Source organism: Hyla sarda, chromosome 3 (assembly GCF_029499605.1).
Source record: "Hyla sarda isolate aHylSar1 chromosome 3, aHylSar1.hap1, whole genome shotgun sequence".
Classification (NCBI taxonomy): domain Eukaryota; kingdom Metazoa; phylum Chordata; class Amphibia; order Anura; family Hylidae; genus Hyla; species Hyla sarda.
In genome coordinates, this window is record NC_079191.1 from 315,916,384 (window position 1) to 315,934,453 (window position 18,070).

Below are 18,070 nucleotides of genomic sequence, written 5' to 3' on the forward strand. Positions count from 1 at the left end.
TGAGTATTGATGGAAAACCCTAGAAATTCTATCTCCCTTGAAGGGGTCAAGACTGATTTCTTTAGATTGATAGAAAATCCCAAATTTGTTAGAAGGGATAATGTCCATTGAAGATGTCGTTGGATCAGGATTTTTGATTGAGCCATGATGAAGATGTCATCTAAGTAAATGATAAGACGAACACCTCTGCTCCTCAGTAGTGATATTATTGGCTTCAAGATTTTGGTGAAGCACCAGGGGGCCTATGAAAGGTCGAATGGGAGGCACGTAAATTGCCATTTTTGATTCTGCCATAGAAATTGAAGGTAAGGTTGGTGAGATGGATGAATGGGGATTGTAAGATAGGCATCTTTCAGATCTACTTTTACTTGCAAATTGTTTAGGAGAAGAAGGTCTCTGAGGAGATGAATACCCTCCATTTTGAAATGGTGTTATACTACGAAGTTGTTGAGGTCTCGTAAATTGATTACAGGTCTGTATCCCCCATCTTTCTTTTTTTTTACTAGAAAGATGTTGCTGAGAGAGCCTGAGGATTGAAGGGGTACTTGAATGATGGCATTTTTTGAAGATAGTTCCATCAATTCTTGATTGACAAGATCCTTGTCTTGGGTGGAGAAATGAATGGGATGGGGTGAAGAAAATTGATTTGGGGGAGAAATGAATTCTATCACATAACCTGATATTGTGTTCAGTACCCATGAATCTGAGGTTATTGAAGCCCAAGCTTGGGAAAAATATTGGAGTCTTCCCCCGAGAGGAAGGAGGGAAGAAGAAAGTGAAATTTGACTCACCTGAGGAAGGTCTGGTCCTGGGAAATCCTCTGTTTCCTCTTGCCCTCCAAGGTCTGGTTCGAGATGGGAAGAAAGGCGATGCTTGATAAGTAGAGGTGGGATTCTGTGGTCTCTCTTGATTGTAGGAGCCTTTGAAGTACCCTCTAGATGTTGATGAGCGGCTGGAAAAGCGGCTGCTTCCTTTTCCAGCCCTGCCAAAAACTCTACCCGAGAAGACTTTTCTTAGTGAATTTTGGGCCTTGTCGGGAGATGTAAATATTCCTACGAACTTTCTTATTTCTTTGACGAATCCGTCACCAAATAAGAGACCTTCGTTGGAAGATCCAAGTTCTGCAGTGGCTAAATTAGTTAGCTGGGGATCTAATTTCATCAAAATTGTTCTTCGGCGGTCATTGCAGCGTTACCGTTACCGAAGAAACATATGGCCCTTTGGACCCAGCCATGAATAATGGAGGCGTCCATAGGTTGACCTGATGCCATTGATTGTTCAGATATATCAAAGATTTTAGAAAGAGGACCTAAGATGTCTAAGTATTTGTCCTGAACACTTTTAAGGGAGCGGTCAAGTCCTTTTTTAGGGTTTTTACCCGTTTTTAATATATATTTTATTAGAACTGGATCGAGTTCGGGGGTAACTGCTGCCATGTCTGGAAGAGTAGGTCTTGGGCACTCTGCACGTAATTTATTACGAGCGGATCTGTCAAGTGCTTTTTTAACCTTTTGAGGTAAAATATTTGGCAATCTGTGGATGGGGTACCCATTCTGAGGATCTTAGGTGTGCTATTGAGTCGGGCTAAAAGTAGGGGTTACCCAGAGTGTCTAAAATAATTGGAGCGTTTTTTTCAGTTGAAGTCTCATCTGCAGGAGGATCAATTATTTCGCCTTCCTCAGAACCAATATCTTCCATCTCATTAGATAGTTCATCATCAGAAATATCAGAGTATGAATCTGAAAAATGGTGGGTCAAATATGAGTCCGGTTTCGCCCTTTTTTTGGGCTTTCGGAGTCCGAATATTAGACACTTCCTCTCGGACAGAGGGTCTGGCCTGTGAACTAGTAGCACAGATCTCAGGGCCACTGGGATTAGGTGGCATTCTATAATGAGCCTGACCTACCCTGGTTTCAAGTATTGATTTATGCTTACGGGTTTTACGGTCGTCGGTACAGAAGTGTTGCTTCTTTAAGCGTTTACCGGCTTGTTTATGACCCCTTGCTAAATGAGCGGTAGATTCCTCTGCGCACCAATATTGATCCGAGGGTGTTGAGATAACATTTTGTTTATTGTGCGCCGTAACAAAGAGATGGACCTGGCAACCGTTCCATTTAGTACTCAGATGGCAGAGGACATTGCGGTATTAATTGATTTAGACACAGACATGTCCACCATAGATTGGATACGGTCTTGTGTCCTAGGGTCAAAATTATCAGACTCTGAGGGGTTAACATCCATATTGCTAGGTGAGGTATTATCCATTATAGGATATAGGTAAGCAGAGTGGATTATAATTATATTAGGTGGTAGTCTATGTTAATAATAGGACTATGGTAATGATAGGGTTAAAGCCAATAGGGTATTTCTTATTAATACCAATTTGTTAGTGGTACAAGTAGTGAGCAAGCCTTCAGTGAAGGTACAAATGGCAAGCGGTGAGCAAGCACTGACAACTGTGAGGAAGTTCTGACAGAGCGCGAACAGCTGAGGAGAATGCAGACTGTTGTGTGAGGAGACTCCGCTCACAGACTGAGAGCGAGGTCTTGCGACAGCCGAGAATACAAGCGCTGAGAGGAGGAAGCGTGAGCTGTTGAAGGAGATGAGCGCGAGAGTCCCCGAAGTTCGGGATAAGCAGTATTTATGTGTTAAGGACCGGAACAATAAGGGGACACAGTGGTGATACGGAATGTCATTATTTTGGGGGGGGATGAATGCAAGTGAATGAAAATGGAGGGGGAGGGGAAACGGGAGGGGGAGAAAAAGGGAAGGTGGTAGTGGAGATAAAGAGAATAGTCACAGGTGTTGTGAAGTAGAGAAAATTAAATATGTATATATGAGAGTATATATATATATATATATATATATATATATATATATATATATACAGAGCAATAATATATCAATGAACAAAGTACAATGCAATACGTATCTTTTGCTGAGAGCAGCGAGAAAGAGAAAGATTACCTCACAGACGGGCCCTTTATGTATGGACTAGGGTCTTCAATGATTGGCTACCTATCTAGTCATGTTTGGCTGCATTCTAAAGTTTTTTCTTTTCACTGTATTAACTGTTTCGCTGCTGAAAGTTTCATAAAGAGAATGATTGCATTATATTAGGAGTCTCCTGTTGTGATAAAATCTGAGTTAGTTTAGAATATATGGTTTGATGACAGGGTCACTTTAAAAGCCATGATTCATTTTAAGGTTCATTCACACTACAGAATCTCTGTCCAGAAATATTCTGGGTAGAGATTCTGTCTGCAGCTAGTGCCAAAACAGGTGAGTGCTTAAAAATGCGCCATCTCAAACGATAACAATGCATTTCAGTGCGGATTCTGCCTAAAGAATGAACATGTTTATTCTTTCAGCAGAGTCTGGGTAGGGTATTTCTGTAGTGTGAATGGGCCCTTAGAGTGTTAAAGGGGTAGTCCAGTGGTGAAAAACTTATCCCCTGATAAGTTTGAGATCGCAGGGGATCTCTCTGTACGGGGGCCAGGCTCTCCGGCCAGATAGCGGGTACGACCACTGCACGAAGCGGCGGCAGACACGCCCCCTCAATACATCGCCATGGCAGAGCCGGAGATTGCTGAAGGCAGCGCTCTGGCTCTGCCATAGAGTTGTATTGAGGGGGGCGTGTCGGCCGCCGCTTCGTGCGGTGGTCGACCCGCCCCCTTCGTGCGGGCTGTCGGGGCCCCGTACAGGAGATCGCGGGGGCCCCAGCGGTCGGACCCCCCGTGATCTGCAACTTATCCCCTATCCTTAGGATAGGGGATAAGTTGTTCACCACTTGTTCACCACTGGACTGCTCCTTTAAAAGGGCTTATCCACCATAAGATGATTTTAGTATGTACCTGCCAGACAGTAATGGACATGCTTAGGAAGGATCTGCGCTTGTCTTGGGGCTAAATGGCTATGTTGTGAGATTACCATAACAGTGTGACTAGCTTTTTGTTTACTGGTATTTCCTGTTTGAGTTTTCTTTTTTTTTTACTACAAATCCCACAATTCCATCTTCCTCCCTCCCACACATCAGCCACCCCACCCATTGATACATAAATGAGCTGCATCCATTCAAAAGACCTGTGGTTGTCAATCAGGGTGCCTACAGCTGTTGCAGATTGATCTCTCTCCCACCAATCGATTCCTCCACCCATTGAAGCAGACAGGCTCCCTGTCATCAGCTGACTAGTGAGTGAGTTCTCGGCCGCATTGCAACCTGGGAAAAATCTCGGCAAACAGTCATTTTGTATGCTGGTAAAAAAAAATATTGGGCCAAAAATCGCATAAGAATTGTAAGAAAACTGTCACACACAGGTACAGACACTATTATGAACTACACTAACTTTACAGGCCCTGTAGAATAGTCAAATAAAAAAAATTCCTGAAATACTCCTTTAAAACCATAGTACTAAACCATATAATAACACAAGTTACACAGACAAAAAAAAAGAATCTGCCTGTTTTAAAACTCATACACAATGGCCCTTATTTACTAAGAGAGGAGTGTAGGTTTCTTTGTGGGTTTTAATTCCCTACAATTTATTTTCCACGGTATTTACTAAGGTTTCCCTACATTTTCCACTTTCCCTACACTTTGCTTTATTTACACATGTTCTGATCTGTCTGGTTTTCCTCAGCTCAAATCCACCACATTTTCTGTGGAAACCTTAGTAAATACCGTATTTATCGGGGTATACCACGCACCGGCCTATAACACGCACCCTCATTTTACCAAGGATATTTGGGTAAAAAAAGTTTTTTACCCAAATATCCATGATAAAATGAGGGTGCGTGTGTGCGCGTGTATACCCCGATATACCCCCAGGAAAGGCAGGGGGAGAGAGGCCGTCGCTGCCCGCTTCTCTCCCCCTGCCTTTCCTGGGGTCTAGTGCGCTGCTGTCGGCCCTTTTCACCCCCTGGTTATCGGCGCCGCTGCCCGTTCTGTCCCCCTGACTATCGGTGCCGGCGCAGATAGCCAGGGGGAGAGAAGGGGCAGCGGCACCCATTGCCGGCGCCGCTGCCCCGTTGCCTCCCCCCATCCCCGGTGGCATAATTACCTGAGTCGGGTCCGCACTGCTCCAGGCCTCCGTCGTGCGTCCCCAGCGTCGTTGCTATGCACGGCGCGGCGCTCTGACGTCATGCGCCGCGCCATTCAGCGCATAGCAACGACGGAGGCCTGGAGCAGCGGAGCAGCGCTCTAGACCCCAGGAAAGGCAGGGGGAGAGAAGCGGGCAGCGACGGCCTCTCTCCCCCTGTCTTTCCTGGGGGTGTATCGGCGTATAACACGCACACAGACTTTAGGCTAAAAATTTTAGCCTAAAAAGTGCGTGTTATACGCCGATAAATACGGTATGTTGGGTTTTTGTGAAAATGTCGGCAATACGCCACTTTTTCCCGATGGCCGCGCTCCTTTTTTTTTGTTTTCTTAGCAAAATGGAGAGTTAGTTGTTTTTTTTTTTTTTTATTCTAGCGCAAAATCTGGCAATCTGACAAAACATGTCGGGTTTGCAATAGTAAATGAGGGCCAATGTGAGAAAAAAACTGAATAAATTGGCATTGCTACACATTTCATCCATTGATATGTAAGCCACATAAAACTGTCACAAAAATATTTGCTGAATCTGGATGCTAAAGACTATTTGTCTTGTATGCTTTGTTCTCAGGTGAGGGATTGGACTATGCTGAGAGTGTCAGAAAGCTGGGACCTCTGTGTGATGCAGTTCATACACATTTCATGTCAATGCCTTATGAGAAGTATGAGGAGACATTTCATAATAGGCTTCAGTGGACTAATAACTGTGAGGTATGATTTCATGAGGTCCATCTAAGACTTAGTCATATGGGCTCACCTTGTGCTCTTATCTTGGGGTGTATGTTTTTTATGGGTTAGGGACACTGTCTTTTTTTTTTTTTTACTTGTTTAATAAAGATTGTATATATTTTTGAATTATACTGGAGTTGTAATTATTTCAGGTAGCACTTATAGTGTGTGCGTGTATATATATAACACTTTGACCAACTAAGTTTGTAATCATTATTTTTATCAATATTCTTTAGTTGTTTCTTACTGCCCTGAATTCACTAAAAAGCCTGGATGGGACCAAGATCTCCCTACATTTGATGAAGATTACCTCTTGTCTGGAGCGCTCACTAGGTGATGTAAGTGTTCGGTACTTAAATGGGCATTATTTGCAGAAACTTTTTATAAAATGTAGATAATAACATATGTATATTTGTAATATACATTGGGTAAAAAAGTTTACATTTTTGCGTGAAAAATTTCTATCAGCAGCTTCTTAGGGTATAAAGTAAGGGTGTGGCTGTATAGGGTTTTTTGACCCTTAATCCGTGCATACCTCTCATTAGTTAAAGGGGTTATCCAGCATAAGGTGATTTTAGTACGTACCTGGCAGACAGTAATGGACATGCTTAGGAAGGATCTGCACTTGGGGCTAAATGGCTATTTTGTGAGATTACCATAACACTGTGGCTAGCTTTTTGTGAACTGGTATTTCCGGTTTGAGTTTTCTTTTTTTGACTACAAATCCCATCATTCCATTTTCCTCCCTCCCACCCATTGAAACATAAATGAGCTGCATCCATTGAAAAGACCTGTGGTTTTCAATCAGGGTGCCTACAGTTTGTTGCAGATTGATCCCTCTCCCACCAAGCGATCCCTCCACCCACTGAAGCAGACAGGCTCCCTGTCATCAGCTGACTAGTGAGTCAGGTCTAGGCCGCATTGCAACCTGGGAAAAATCTGAGACAACAGTCATTTTGTATGCTGTTAAAAATAAATATTGGGGCAAAAATCACATAAGAATTGTGAGAAAACTGTCACACGCAGGTACAGACAGTATATTATGAACTACACTAACTTTACAGCTCCTGTAGCATAGTCAAATAAAAAAAAAAATCCTGCAATACCCCTTTAATTGTCCCCTTCTAGTGCCCAGAAATCCGAAAAATATATGCAAATTAGGCTTTAGAGTTAGTGTTCCTCTCTCCCTTGTAATCTAGCAGCCAAGAGGAATGCCCAGTGGGCTCCAAAGCCTAATTTGCTTATATTTTTTTAAATCTGGGCAGGGATAAGTGCAGCCCTGCAGCAACTGGGTGGTTGTCCCTGTCCTGAGTGCAGGGGCGTAATTACGTCCAAAATAGTAAACAAAACACTGTACATACATCATGGAAGCAGGTCAGGATACAAAGGGTTATGTGTCAAAGCACAAAGTGCAAAATACAGAAAATGAGCAGACAAACAGAGAAAGCATAGTCAAACGAGCCTAAGGCTATGTTCACACGGCAGAATTTCTGTGCAGAATTCTGCATGAATTTATAGCCAATTCACTTCAATGAAATTCCTGCAGCAGAAATTCTGTTGTATGAATGGGAAAGCGGAATCCCATTGAAGTGTGTTGGCTATAAAGGCATGCAGAATTTTCATGTAGAATTCCATGCAGAATTCAGTGCAGAAATTCTGCCGTGGGAACACTGCTTTAGGCCGCATTCACACAGCAAAATTTACACCTATCTGCATGAATTCTGCATCTGCATTGATTTTCTGCAGTGTTACTGGCGCTCTGCTGCTCTGCATGGAGCAGTCGATCGCCGATCGGACGACGAGGAGGCAGGTGAGGACCCTCCCGTCGTCCAGTAAGCTTATCGGGACATCGAGATTCTGTCGTTATGGGAAAGCGGAATCCCATTGAAGTGTGTTGGCTATAAAGGCATGCAGAATTTTCATGTAGAATTCCATGCAGAATTCAGTGCAGAAATTCTGCCGTGGGAACACTGCTTTAGGCCGCATTCACACAGCAAAATTTACACCTATCTGCATGAATTCTGCATCTGCATTGATTTTCTGCAGTGTTACTGGCGCTCTGCTGCTCTGCATGGAGCAGTAGATCGCCGATCGGACGACGAGGAGGCAGGTGAGGACCCTCCCGTCGTCCAGTAAGCTTATCGGGACATCGAGATTCTGTCGTTATAGTCCCGATCAGCTCCGCTGAGCTGCCGGGATAGTTTCACTTTCAGTTTAGACGGCATGATCAACTTTGCGGCATCTAAAGGGTTAATGCCAGGCATCGGCCCGATCGGCAGTGCCCGGCATTAGCCGTGGGTCCTGGCTGCCCGTAGCAACCGGGACCCACGGGGTTTAATCCGTTCTACGCTCGTGAGAATGGTTTAAACCCTGTCAGTGGGATCAGGGTGTACAGGTATGCCCTTTCCCTTGGAAAACTTTTTTTTTTTTTTAAATCAACTTGTGCCAGATAGTTAAACAGATTTGTAAATTACTTCTATTAAAAAATCTTAATCCTTCCGGTACTTATTAGCGTCTGTATACTACAGAGGAAATTCTTTTCTTTTTGGATTTCTTTTCTGTCATGAACACAGTGCTCTCTGCTGACACATCTGTACATTTTAGGAACTGTCCAGAGCAGCATATGTTTGCTATGGGGATTTTCTCCTGCTCTGGACAGTTTCTGACATGGACAAAGGTGTCAGCAGAGAGCAATGTGTTTGTGACAAAAAATAAATCCAAAAAGAAAAGAATTTCCTCTGTAGTATACAGATGCTAATAAGTACTGGAAGGATTAAGATTTTTTAATAGAAGCAGTTTACAAATCTGTTTAACTTTCTGGCACACGTTGATTAAATAAAAATAAAAAAAATGTTTCCACCGGAGTACCCCTTTAAAGAACACAGGAAGGATCAAGTAAAAAGTAATGCAGAGGATAATGCAGAAAGACTGAACACAGGCACCCTGAGAAACAAACTGACTGGTTTCAGTGTCTATGCACTTGTGTAGGGCATGGATGCTGAGACAGGATGTAATTGGCTCTATGTCTAAGCCACCTGATGCCTGGGCATGGTCACAGCATGATGCTTCAACCAAACACAGGAAAATTAACCCTTTAGTCTTAACCAGATCCTGCGCATTATACTTTATCTTGGTGCTGGAGGGGTCACTTAATTCATTAGAGATATATACAAATTCAGAGTCAAAATGCCCTTTATACCCTAAAAACATCCTGACAGGTCCACTTTAATGACCATAAGAGTTCCCTTACATTTTTTTTAGTTATATTTTTTTCCCCACTGGAGATACGGCCTTTAATACTTTGCACAATACTGCTAATACCTCTCTCTATACACCCAAGCATTCTGCTAGCATTTACTCTAGAATGCTTGGGTGCATAGGGAGAGGTATTAGCTAGGACTGTATCCACCTTTTCCAGCCCACCGGAGCACCTGAAAGCTGAACTAATTTATGCAGGCTAAAGTCAGCAACCACCGAGCCGAGAAGTTCGTGACGAATCGAATTACTGTAACTTTGCTCATCTCTATTAACAGTACTTAATGATCATGAAGTGCAAGCCCGCTAGCCACGTCACTGCCACCTGGAAGTATTGGGTCCCTAACATCCCTAGCATAAAATGGCGACCACCACTGCCACAACATAGGTGCCCACAGGGAGAAAAACCCACTGGCAAAGCAGCCCCAGTTCCACCCGACCAGACCCTGGGCTGGGCCTCCCCACAGACACTCCACGCAGCACTAGAGCGAACAGGTGACAAAGCTCACTTACCATGTGCTCCCAGGCAAAAATAGGGCCAGAAAGAATAGGGCCCTCTGTAGCTTCCTGCCAATTTATATAGGCCTGGGCTGAGGGGGAAGGGCAGAGTGCCGACCAAGTAAAAATAAAAAAGAAGGGGATAGAAAACACAACGTGAATTCAAATTGAGAAAAAAACAGACATGAATGCACATCTACAACATGCACAGTGATCTAAGGGATCTCAGCAAAATGTATTAAACTAGCAGGTTGTTAGTGTACTTAATGATCGTGAAGTTCAAGCCCACTAACCATGTCGCGGCCACCTCTAAATAACAGGTCTCTTACATCCCTAGCATAAAATGGCGCTGCACTGAGCAGCGACCACAACACCAGTGCCCACAGGGGGAACGACCCACTGGCAGAGCAGCCCCAGTGCCGCCCCGACTGGTGCTGCGCTGTGCCGTGTCAATTGCTGCCGCGGAGCCGTGTCTTTGGGGAGACGCGGCCCCAGGAACTGGTCGGGTGGCACTGGGGCTGCTCTGCCAGTGGGTGGTTTCCCCGGTGGATATTGGTGTTGTGGCGGTGGTGGTTGCCACTAATTGCAGCATCATTTTATGCTAGGGATGTTAGGGACCCACTACTTACAGGTGGCCGTGACATGGTTAGCGGGCTTGCATTTCATGATGATCAAGTACACTAACGACCTCTTAGTTTAATAAATGTTGCTGAGAAGCCTTAGATCACTCTGCATGTTGTAGATGTTCGACTATGTCTGGTTTTTTTCTCAGTTTGAATTCTCATTGGAAAATATCCTAGACAAAAAATAAAAAATAAATAAAAGTCCAAAATAACATGTTCATAAATGGTTTATATAGTTGAAGGGTACTTGGACAGTCCAGTCAGCAGTCATTGTTACTGTAGGGGTAGACCATATGGGTGTCACTACCTATGAGTGTCTAACATGTAATCATTTTTAAAGCCTCATGGCTCACTAAAAATAATATAATGATCATTTTGATGTGAAATTATTCTAAAGACATTTTATTTTAAATTATTCTGCATTGTATTAATATTATTGTTTCCTTTTTATAAATTCTCTTTTAGGTGTATTTAATGATTGCTAAAGACTGTCCCTTCTTACTAAGAGATCTCCTTGCATCCCAGGAATTGGCCAAAATCTTTAGTCAAACTGTGGTGAGTATATTTAGATCACATTTATTTATATTGGAGACCACAATGTATTTCCTGATCACATGAGTGATACCAAGCCAAATAAAGCAGAAAAAAAAATTTTGTGGGAGTGCTCCTATATCCTTATAATATAAAAAAAATCTGGCCTTACATGGCCCTTACCTTTTGTCAGTGGCAGAATAAATCACCACTCTTTTCTAAAAGTCTACTCTTTTAATCTATCCATGAATTCACCTAAATCCAGACGGACCTTACTGCGTTACTGCATGCTACTTTGTTTATGCTCAAAAAAGATAAACTGCAGTATATGCCTATGAAGAGTCATTTCAGACCAAAAATGGAAATTCCCCACATATTTGTCAGGCATTTAAACATGTCCATCACTGTCATCAAACAGTTAAATCCAACATAGAAGATATGAAATAAGGGACTCACTCTTTTGAGATAGGCTATGCTCCTCTATGGCCACCCCAGCCTGTTGCTAAAAATTCTTGAGGTTGTACTCTCAAGGCTCACACGTCCATTAAAATCCGCTGCTTGTCAGACTTCTTCCGTTCCACTTTCACTCAGCGCTGCACATTAGCAATTACTAATACAGACCATTAAAGAAAAAAAAAAGTTTTAATAAAACAATACACTGTTTCACGCATCATGGATAAATTTCGCTTTGCTACACTGACCATTGCTTTCTCTTAAATCCCACACACAGATGTGCTGTTACATCATTTTCAGGTTTCTCTCAGCAAACCAAATTGCTTCACAGAGTATTTTAGTGGCTTTGGTTTGTAGGAATAGATTTCTTTTTTTTTTTCTTTTTTCTGCTACTAGTGGCTGATGATGGACCCTATTAATTTTAAAGGAGGTCCATCAAGTTTCACTGAGGTGTCTGTTGGTTTTACTGGAAAATAAGAACCTCTTGACAACGCGTATGTAAACACGACTGTCTGGCAAATGTATATTGGATATTTATTCCTGACTTCATCTAGTATGTAAAGAGGCTAACATACCAGGTCTTGGCAACCAATGATAAACGAGATGTAAGTGACAGATATTACCTTGTGTGAAGAAACACTGCCAAAACCACATTTTTTTTTAACCCTGACATGACCGTTTAAGACTTGTTGGTTTCTCCTGAATTTAACAGCATTAAACAAAAACAATCTTAGTTCTTCCAGTTTTGTTTAATATATTTTCGATACTATATTGTGACATCCCACAGCGGGCTTGGTGCAAGGCAGGAGTATGTTCACATAACTGCTTTCTGCTGGGTCCTGCTGTGAGAAGACTTGGGGAAGTAGCAGCTGTGATGTCAGCATGCACCTGAAGCCCTGCCTGTGCAGAAAGCCTGTCGCCAGAGGCTGCTGCCATAAAAATAATTTCTGACAGGCTGCTCACACACACTAAACCCAATACCCTGGGTTATAGTGAGGATGAACAGAAGTATATTGATGTACTACATATTTAAATTCATCCACACCTTTTCAAGATATGGCCACCGTTGCTAGAATACTGACTAGCGTGCCAGAAAGAAACTAAAAAATGATGTCTCAAGGAGCGCAACAGTAAATCAGTAGTTTTCCAAAAGGCATTTAAGATTTATTTATTTAGTCCAATATAAAACGTGCTTTTCAGAGGGTTTACCCTCCTTCGAATACAATACAGGAATTTAGGTGCACTACTGTGGTAGATGTATACAATGACATTGGCTATCCCTCAACACTGATGTAAAAATTGAGACCTTCACCAGTATATCCTTAGATGAAGAACATACCAGAACCCGCACACCAACGCCAAGGTTTCTCAAGTGGCACGGGACCTAACACTAAACCTACCTGTGTCTGATAAACAAAACCAGGGGCCAGTGGGCAATTACAGCAGGATTAGGTCCGACTCGCAGCCTGCTCCATGTGACCTGTCCCGTGCCACTTGAGAAACCTTGGCGTTGGTGTGCGGGCTCTGGTGTGTCCTTCATATAAGGATACACTGGCGAATGTCTCAATTTTAACATCAGTGTTGAGGGATAGCCAATGTCATTGTATACATCTACCACAGTAGTGCACCTACATTTCTGTGTTGTATTCTAATTGTTATACATCCACACCGTTTATCTGGTGTAGGATTCCATTGTGGCACTTGTAGTCCGCTGCAGGCATCCCCCATTGTATGCAATTTTATGCTGGGGATCACCCTTTGCAATGGACCACAAGGGCAGGATCTGCTCCCCCAGTATATATGCACAACTGCATTTGGGGTTGAGCACCTCCTGCCATTTGAGACCATGTCTTTGTTGTTGTTTAAAGGTTTACCCTCCTTCCTCAGATAACAGTACTGAGAACGTGCTTACAAACTGCAGTTCACACAGACAAATAAAATAACAGTAGTACATACTTACAATGAGGGTAATTGACGGCAACAACCAATTACAGCTAATACAATTGAGTTCAAACAGGTAGTAATAACTCTCTTAACACACCATATGTAGTTATCTCCAAGGTTGCTCCTGCCTACTGGCATTAGCGTTATAGTGTTGGCTTGGAGCGAAGAAGGAAGGAGGGTAAACCCTCCGAAAAGCGCGTTTTTATATTGGACTAAATAAATCTTAATTGCCTTTTGGAAAACTATTAGTTTACTATTGTGCTCCTTGAGACACCATTTTTTCTAGTCCTTGGTACGCTTTACCGACCCGACTGTCGAACAGTTAGGGGTATTTGGGAGTGACTCGCTGCTCCATGGTATCCAATATATAATTTCATTTCTCCCTGAAGAGGGATTGGTGGGCTATTTATGGAGTTGTAGCTACACCCCATCCACCCAGGTGAGCGGCTCTATTGCTAACTGGTATTTTTTTTTATCATCTTCTGTGATGTTATTACCCTATGTGGTGCTCTGCCTGTGTGTGTCTTTTTTTTTTTTGTCTATGCATAGAATACTTACTAGGTGGAGTGTGCAATGGAGGCAGGAGCCTGCATGCCAACCTTTCCTGCCTCTGTCCTGTATGCTATGTTATGCCCGCCCATCTTGTGAAAATTACGTTACGTGAAGAATAATGAATATGCAGAAGATGGGTGGGCATAGTGCAGCATAAAAGACTTAAATAGTACACAATTGTACTCCTGTTCTTTGCACTGTAACCCAGTGTATATTGTTTAGTATAATTTTCATGTAACTTGCCTTCCGCCACTCCCCATGTACTGCTGGAATCTGTCTCCCGTCTGGGGCCCAATGTGTAACACTGCGCTCAGCTAATCACCAGCCGTGGCGATGTCCTTCTTCGGCCCTTGATAGGCTAAGTGGCCGTGTCATATAACGGGCAGGACCTCCTTCCTGGTGCCTGGGCCTGTTATATCACACTGCCACTCAGCCTATCACTGGCTGGGACATTGCTGCAGACACCATTTGGTGCAGAATTACGCGGGGCAGCCCGGGCAGTAAAAAAAAAAAAAAGGTATGTTCACTAACACTGCATTGCTTTGCACAACAAGGTACAACGATTTTTAATAAGTTATATGAATAAATGGGAGATTTATTAAAACCTGTGTAAAGGAAGATTGGTGCAGTTGCCCATAACATCTTTAATAAAAAAAAAAAAAGGGGGGGGGGGGCTCTAAAAAATATAAGCAATTGGATTGGTTGCTATGGGCTACTGCACTACTCTTCCTTTACACAGGTTTTGATAAATCTCCCAAAAATGTCTATTTAATTTAGTCTGTTGCAATTATTTTTTCTGTATTACCTAGATGGATGTGTTAAGGGTTTTCCTTGGCTCACCGCTAAGTCTAAACCTTCGAAACATCTTGTGGCATGGATTTGTTTCACCATATGAAATTCCACCCAAGTAAGTTCAAATAAAACATAATTGAATTGCCCAGGAAATTTTTTGTAAGAAATGTACCCAGGCCTAGGCCTGGTTATTACAGGGCCTGGACTCTACAATATGTCACATTGCGGCTCAGCCAATCACTGCCTGCAGCAGTTCCACCTCCTAATATGATTGGCAGAGAAGACATTTGCTGCTTGCTAGCACATCACCAGGATGCAGTGAGCAACGGGAAATGGGCAGGTTGCCTTATTTAAAATTTTTAACACGCCCTGACACCATTTTGTTTCTGTCAACTTTATATTATTTGATTAGAAAATTGATATCTGCTTTAGGTAGATTTTTTTTGGTAAACTGATAGATCCCGATGTAAAAATAGTGTACACCTTGCGACCCATTTTCTAATTAAGACGTGTCTCCATTCTTTTAGATATTGCTCAATGCTTTTGCTGTTAACTGCTGGTCTGGGACAGCTGCTGCAGTCCTGGCTTACAAACACTGAGATGGTTCTAGTTCATCGACCTTACTTTGTTTTTAGTAATCTGCAGGAAATGACAGATTTTCCAGGTATGTTTTCATAACATGTTTCCTGTTTTTTTTTTTGTTTTCTATGTCATGTAAAAGCTTATGAAAAAATTCTTTGATTTAATGTATTTATTTTTACTTCAGTTAAAATTCTAACTTTATTAATGAAGAACTAATGTGGTTAATCCAAATAAAACTGTCAAATTTATTTTGTGCGTCTCTTCACATTTTATGTTTGTTTCTTTTTTAATCTTTTGATAAAGATTAAAAAATAAAACTTTGAACTGAAAAATCTAGACAGGCTAGGTGTGCAACAGATTTATCAAACAACCTGAGACACTAATAAATCTGTAGTGTTTCGAGACACATCAGACAAGACACAGATCAGATGCTAGCTGCCATTAGAAATTATGAATTGGTAAACTGACAGAAGTAAATAAAAATAGCTCTAATCCAAGTATATACTTAAAAGATCTAAGCAGATGTTGTTTTCTTTCAACAGATCTAAGTGAAAAAGTACTTTCAGTGGCTAAAAGTTTAATTGAGAAGTCCAAGTTTGTTTTGGCTCACATGGTACCATTCTGGATTGAAGCAATAACTGCATTTAGACAAGGCAGGTAAAATAATTGTGGTGAGGCTAAATGTACATTATAATGCAATAATTAATGTATAATCTTATTTTATTATGTATGTAAAATATTGGACAAATATTTGGTACTAAATGTTGAAGTAGTTTGGAGTAGCCATATTAGTCCAGTGATGTAAATGAAAAACCATAGGATGTTGCAGTATCTTGTAATACCTTTTTTATTGGACTAACAGCATTTTGTAGAGACAAGCTTTCGGGATTCCTTCCTTTTATAAAGTCAAAAGCATTTCTCACTTGATAAAGGTTTTACAACATTCTGCAGCACTGTATGATTTTGCATGTACTTAATGTCAGACCAGTGTGGGTCTGACTGCTGGGGGTCCCACTGATCACTTGAATTAGGGACTTCTACCAATCATTCCTCACTAGGGAAGCCATGCTGGGTTTCGTTGTGCAGCATCTTTTATGTTCCAAAATAAATCCTCCTCACTGTGGTAATCCTGGTGCTGAATTTGCTGCTCTTCCAGTAGGGAGTTATGGAGCAGGAGCATGTGAGCAGATTAGTTCAATAATCTTTAAAACCTCAATTCAGTCTGTGCCTATGAGTCCAGTGGGCAGTCCTGCTTGGTGATCACCATCTCCCCTCACACAGGGAAGGTTGCCAATTATTATTTGAGATCACCAAAGTGTTGAGTGGTTGAATACTGTGAATCTTTTCCCATGGCATTACACATCTGCTAAACACCCTCAACAAGTTAGTATGATCCAAAGCACATCTTCACGGCTTCTCTGTGTCTATACTGCAATATTACAGAGGAATCCAGTTTACAATCTAATAATCTGTGTTTATGTTTTTGGTATGAGATCCAGTGAAATAATGAAACATGTATTTTGGGGTCATGCTATGTAACTCTTGAGTAAACAGTATTTGCTTCTACACACAGGTATGGTGACTGTGCTATATTCTTATTACCGCAACTTGAAACTGGCCTACGGCTGGCCTTTACCACAGTTAATGGATGCCCAGAAAGGATGCTCACAGCTGAGGTACAGGAGTTTCGATCCATTTTACAATGTGTGATAAAGTTTGACTTTGTTTGCCACACTTCATCTCATGCTGAAATGACTACTTCCCTTTTATGACGTTCATTGAAGGAACTGTGGATTGTAGATGGAAGGGCCTAAAATTAACGGTGCTTCTGTAAAATTAGAGACCTGAAAAATATTCCATAATGGTGATTTACAGATACAGAAGACTTCCGAAAAAAGGACTGGACACATTGGATGTTTTCAGCCTCTTGGGGCTATTGCATTTGTATTGGCTTATGTTTCAGCCGTAAAGGTAGCCATATGTATAAGATAGAAGGTAGATTGATAGTTGAACAAAAATCGAATAAGCCTTTATCTGGTGAATGGTAATTTTGCACGCGCAGCCATATGCATTGTAGTCCAAATGAGCCGTTACTTTTATATACATGATCAGGGATACTGGGTGAAGGACAAACTATCCTTCTGGGAATCTTTCTCGAAATTTTTTTCATGGAATAGCAACTCAAGCACAGAAATTACAGACATTGCCAACTTCATTTTGGACAAAAACGATTTGTCATTAGACTGACAAAATGATTGTTTATGGATTTCATCCTTGGATTATATAGAGTCCTGTTCTTTAATTGTGAAAGGTCAAATATATTTCTAGGCATAGAAATGTAAACAACTTTCTGAAGTTTATCACATCATTTTCTTCATAATGGTTCTTTGCAACTCATGTCCTGCTTTTTGTTTCCTCTAGTCTAACAGTCTGTACACAACTTTTGATGAGGTAAGGATAACTCAGACCCTAACAATACTTTAGATTTTCACTTTTGATTTCATGTGTTTTTGCTTTTACTTTTTAATTGCATCAAATAACTTAAAATGTAATTGAATCACCCTGTGGTTATAGCCTTTGGTATATTTCAGAGCTGTATTCCAAGTTCTGTTTTTTCATGGTGAACTGTTAACAAGCTTGTTGTTAAATTCATTCTCAACAGGTTGTCTGAACAAAATCAAGAAAAATAGTTTGGCATCCCAGAAGTCCCAGTTAACATTTTCTTGTTCAGATAATTTGCCAGTTTGCAAAAATAACAAAATCTAAGTAGCACCTGAAAAAACAGAATTCATACAGTAGTAAAATCAATCCTTTATTCCTGTCTTATTAAAACATCTTAAACCTAGTCTTAAAATGCAAACAACTGTACCCTTTTTTTGGAGCTGATCGATGTTGACAGACTTAAAAAATTACCTTTCTATGTCTCAGCCAAGTAGCTCAATTGTCACAGCCTGGCATTCCTTTTTGCGTGTCCTCCCCTGCCACTTGGTTAATGTACAGCCCTGAGCATCATTAA

At 41.5% G+C, this 18,070-nt stretch overlaps 1 protein-coding gene across 4 annotated transcripts in view; it reads left to right on the top strand.

The window, feature by feature from the left end:
• ERMARD (ER membrane associated RNA degradation) overlaps positions 1–18,070 on the top strand; it is a 60,120-nt gene that overhangs the window by 11,480 nt on the left and 30,570 nt on the right. For all 4 annotated transcript variants that reach the window (XM_056567112.1, XM_056567115.1, XM_056567113.1 and 1 more), the window contains 8 exons: positions 5,667–5,806; positions 6,061–6,162; positions 10,666–10,755; positions 14,490–14,587; positions 15,000–15,136; positions 15,597–15,711; positions 16,628–16,730; positions 17,476–17,505. In XM_056567112.1, coding sequence (XP_056423087.1) covers positions 5,667–5,806; positions 6,061–6,162; positions 10,666–10,755; positions 14,490–14,587; positions 15,000–15,136; positions 15,597–15,711; positions 16,628–16,730; positions 17,476–17,505 — 815 coding nt within the window. The remainder of the gene's footprint in view (positions 1–5,666; positions 5,807–6,060; positions 6,163–10,665; positions 10,756–14,489; positions 14,588–14,999; positions 15,137–15,596; positions 15,712–16,627; positions 16,731–17,475; positions 17,506–18,070) is intronic.